Raw genomic sequence first — 4171 nt, 5'->3', positions numbered from 1 at the left:
GCGGTGTTCAATCACAGTTGCAATCATCGTCCTCTATGCTTTACGAGTAACAATCAGGTGCTAGGGAAAAATAATAGCTACAGAAAACCTTAACAAAGAAAAGGGGCATGACTGGTGTGTGAGGAAGAATAACTGAAGAATGCAATGCAATTAACACTGATAATTAAAGGAGAAAGTTATATCACAATATTGATTAACAGTGTTAAATGACCGAGAACGAATAATTGCACATCATTTGCACCAGAATAAATAATTGAAGTAACATCCACCATACCAATTTATACGAAGATAGCATAACCAAAATATACAGAGATGACCAACATAAAGTTTCATAAAACTGAAGACACTCATAAACTGCATAAAAATGAAGACACTCATAAACTGCATAGTACTAAAAATCTTCTCAACCAGTATCGCAATACTCGACTTATTGGAAACGCAATGTAAAACTAAACAAACTCCCAGTTTATAAACTTTTGTGAAGAAGAATGCAGAAAGACTTTAATGTGTCATTCTAAGAATCAACTAAGAAGAGGTTCCTTGCAAGTCTTTTTGTTGTGCTTCGCAATGGTCCCGCACCTAAGAACAATTAAGTAGTCTCTTTACTTGTATGGATATGAATTCCAACAAAACAATGTACTATTAAAAATGTAAAGAATCAATCATCCGTAGCCCCTTTGCATGTCCTGCGGTTGTGGTGAGAAAGCTTATGGCACCTCGCACATTTCATTGGCCTAGCAGAGGATTGTTCTTCACCCCTAGAACGAATGCGCTTTACGCAAGGTCTTCCAGCTTGCCTCCTATTTTTTGGAGCTTTGATAACCCGAGTACTTCCTTGTGTGAAGTCAGGAATATCCATAGCTAGAATTGGATGGATATTATCTTGATATGTGAGCCGATATGCCTCAACATGATAAAACGGATCAATGTAACCAGCCAAGGATCCTTCCGCTCCACAAGTCTTAACTAACACCGTTGCAGCATGAGCACATAAGAAACCATTGTATTGCCAGGTTCCACAAGAACATGTCCCTTCCTCAAGATTTACTAGAACAGCAGGTACAGATTTCACCTCATACAAGCCGGTTTTTGATTTATAAACCCTCCACGACCTCCCCTTGTCAATCCTCTTAGCTAACTTTGCATCCATGTCCGGACAAATCTGAGAAACCCAACGCGATGCTTCTTCTCTTCTACGCGACATTTGAATCATAATTTTGGACCTCAACTCTTCAACTAAATTCATTATCGGCATAAGCTGTGCATCAAGTATCCAGTTATTGAAGGACTCAATAGCACTAGAACTCATCTCTCCGTATCGATGCCCTTGAAAATAAGCATTAGTCCAATGTTGTTTTGGAACACTTGCAATAAATGTCTTGGCCTTATCTCCCCCATGCTCGTAGAACTTAGCCTCACATATCATATAAGCTGATACCGATGGAGCATAAGCGATAGCATTAAACAATTTAACCAACCTATTTCGATAACCCTTTCGAAACCGTCCAGGGAAGTGATCCTTCAAATTGAATTGAAGATGATACAAACAGTAAGCATGATGACAATCAGGAAAAACAGTTGGTATGTTACTCACGAGACCATGGTTGCGATCACTAATGAAAGTAATAGGCCGTGTAGACAAGATAGTTTTTAAAATCCGAAGAAACCACAACCAATTACAATCATTTTCTGCATTCACAATAGCAAACGCCAGGGGAAATAAACCTGTAACACAAAAAAGAATCCCAAAACAAACAAAAATAAGATGGAACTCCACTTAGATGTAGTTCTAGTTAAAGAAACATTAATCTACTAAATAAAAATAAATACTGATACAAAATTTGACCAACCCCAAAATGTCACACAAAGTGCCTGTCTAGAGACAAGGTGCTCACTTCTCAGGCCAACCATTACTAGAATAAAACAAAAACCGCGACCTTTTAAAACTATGGAAAGCTGACTGATATGTATGAAAACAAATAGATATGGATATATATGGAAACCTAGGTTCTGTCTTATACCAATCATAGAACAAGCAGATAAATAGATATGAATATCTAAGGAATACATTCAAAATAAAAAATAACACAAAAAGTACCTTGATCTGCATCTTTTCCTGTGGCAGCAAAAAGACACCCCTTGAATCTGCCTTTGAGATGTGTCCCATCAAGGCAAAGGAATGGTCGACAATGATTAAACCCTGTGATACATGCATTGAACGACACAAAGAGCCTCGAGAATTCCTTGCTGACAGGATCAACTTCAAGCTTTAATAAGCTCCCTGGATTTGCAATTTTGGCAGCTTCAACGTACCACCTCAACTTATCAAATGAACTTTCATAGTCTCCAAATATTTCCCCCCTAGCCTTTTCCACTCCTAACCATGCATGGTGGTATGATAAATCCAAACCGTACTTGTCCAGAAATAAATCCAACAGATCCATAGGTGATGTGTTATTCTTTTTCTAAACCATACTAGTAACCTCACTAGCAACTAAACTAGATGTCACCCGTTTATGTTTATTCGTTCGATAGGTTGAACCACAACCATGCTCGTTTACCAATTTCTTAATCCAAAACTCTCTGCTTGAGCGATCCAAAATGGCATGCACATACCATCCACAGCTAGAAATCGAACACTTTGCAGTCACACGATAATTGTCATTTTTAACAAGATCATACATAAAACCATTTTCAATAGCATATCGCTGCAAAGTTGCCCTAAACTCCTTCACACCACCAGTAAATACTTGCCCAACCTCATATATCAAGTTGGCCCAACCCGTTGTCAAGTACCTAGTTTCAGCATGGCGACAAAATTCCTCCAAAGGTTCTTCTCTTTCAACAACAGCGACAGCACCACTAGAACTACCAACTTCTACTCCACTACTAATACTTCCAAGTGTTCCTCCACTACTAATACTTCCAACCGTTTGTCCACTACAATATTTAATCACCTCAACCTTAGCATCTATTCTATCAGTAGTAGGATACAAATACAACATATTATCAAAAGATTCTTCATTGTCAAGCTCACAATCACTCCCATCCAACACATATGACAATGAGAAACTACCAATGCATAAGCTGTTCCATCTATCACAAATCTTTCTTAAAACATGCTCCAATCGAATGCCACCAGATATCCTCACAACAAGAACCTGCGATACATACCTACACAGCAATATTTTGGTTGTATCCATCGCACAAAAAAACACACCTACAATGATATTTGTTTGATATAATCAGTCGATTTGTAAACTATCTAATGCCTCAAAAACACTATTTATACTCATAATATTCAAACAGATTTCATAAACAGCCTGGTGTGTGTTTAATAATCATTTACAGTCTAAATGCAAAAAGTGACCATGTCCAAAATCCTTAAAGCTGCAGTGTGAATTCTCCAATCTGCAGTCTAATTTTTTTTCAAAAGTGCGTAAGCCCTAGGTGCTTAAATTTGCAGTTTATATTCTCCTTGGTGTTTGTGATCATCTAATCTAAACTCTGTCAACATTGAAAGCACATACCGAACATTCAACTCAAAGGTACAATAAAACTTACATTATCATCAAAGGCATAAAACAAACGTTATCATCAAAGTCACAATTGAACATTTAATTACAATCAAAACATTTTCTGTAATCGATTAGAACAAATTAGAACAAAAAGAAATCATCAAAAAACGAACCTTTTCGCAGATCGATTCAGTTCGAGCTCGGATCAACAGAGAAAAGGATCCTGTGTCTTGATCTAGACTGCACGAAAGAGGTTGAACAAACTGGTGAGAAATCCTGATCGATCTACACTGCGCGAACTCTATCGCGATCTCTCTCTCTCTCTCTCTCTCTCTCTCTCTCTCTCTCTCTCTCTCTCTCGTAATCGTCGTTTATGAAGTTGGACCCGAGGAGTTTATTAAAGAAGGGGCAATTTTGTCCCACTAAAAAATGAAGTTGGACCCGAGAACTTAAAAAAAAGGATGGGCTGGACTAGAAGTGTTGTGGAAAAATGAGATGGACTGGGCCTGTTACAACAATTTTTTAAATTTTATTACTCCAAACTAGTGTTGACCAACAAGATGAGCATAAATCGTCATTTGTTGCTTCTTTGACTCAACAACTCTTCCTTCCTTCCTTCTTCCAACTAATTTACATTTCCCATCTCCTCTGTT

The 4171-nt window shown here is 37.7% G+C and overlaps 1 protein-coding gene across 1 annotated transcript; it reads right to left on the bottom strand.

Moving 5' to 3' along the window:
- Window positions 1–658: 658 nt before the first annotated feature.
- Window positions 659–2444, bottom strand: LOC131307147 (uncharacterized). The gene is made up of 4 exons (XM_058333555.1): window positions 2099–2444; window positions 2004–2057; window positions 1851–1913; window positions 659–1725 (listed from the first exon to the last, which is right to left on the bottom strand). The coding sequence occupies exons 1-4, from the start codon at window positions 2442–2444 to the stop codon at window positions 659–661; spliced, it is 1530 nt and encodes a 509-aa protein (XP_058189538.1).
- Window positions 2445–4171: the final 1727 nt, after the last annotated feature.

The sequence above is a fragment of the Rhododendron vialii genome, chromosome 11a (genome assembly GCF_030253575.1).
Source record: "Rhododendron vialii isolate Sample 1 chromosome 11a, ASM3025357v1".
Lineage (NCBI taxonomy): Eukaryota > Viridiplantae > Streptophyta > Magnoliopsida > Ericales > Ericaceae > Rhododendron > Rhododendron vialii.
This window is presented reverse-complemented; position numbering and strand designations above follow the sequence as displayed.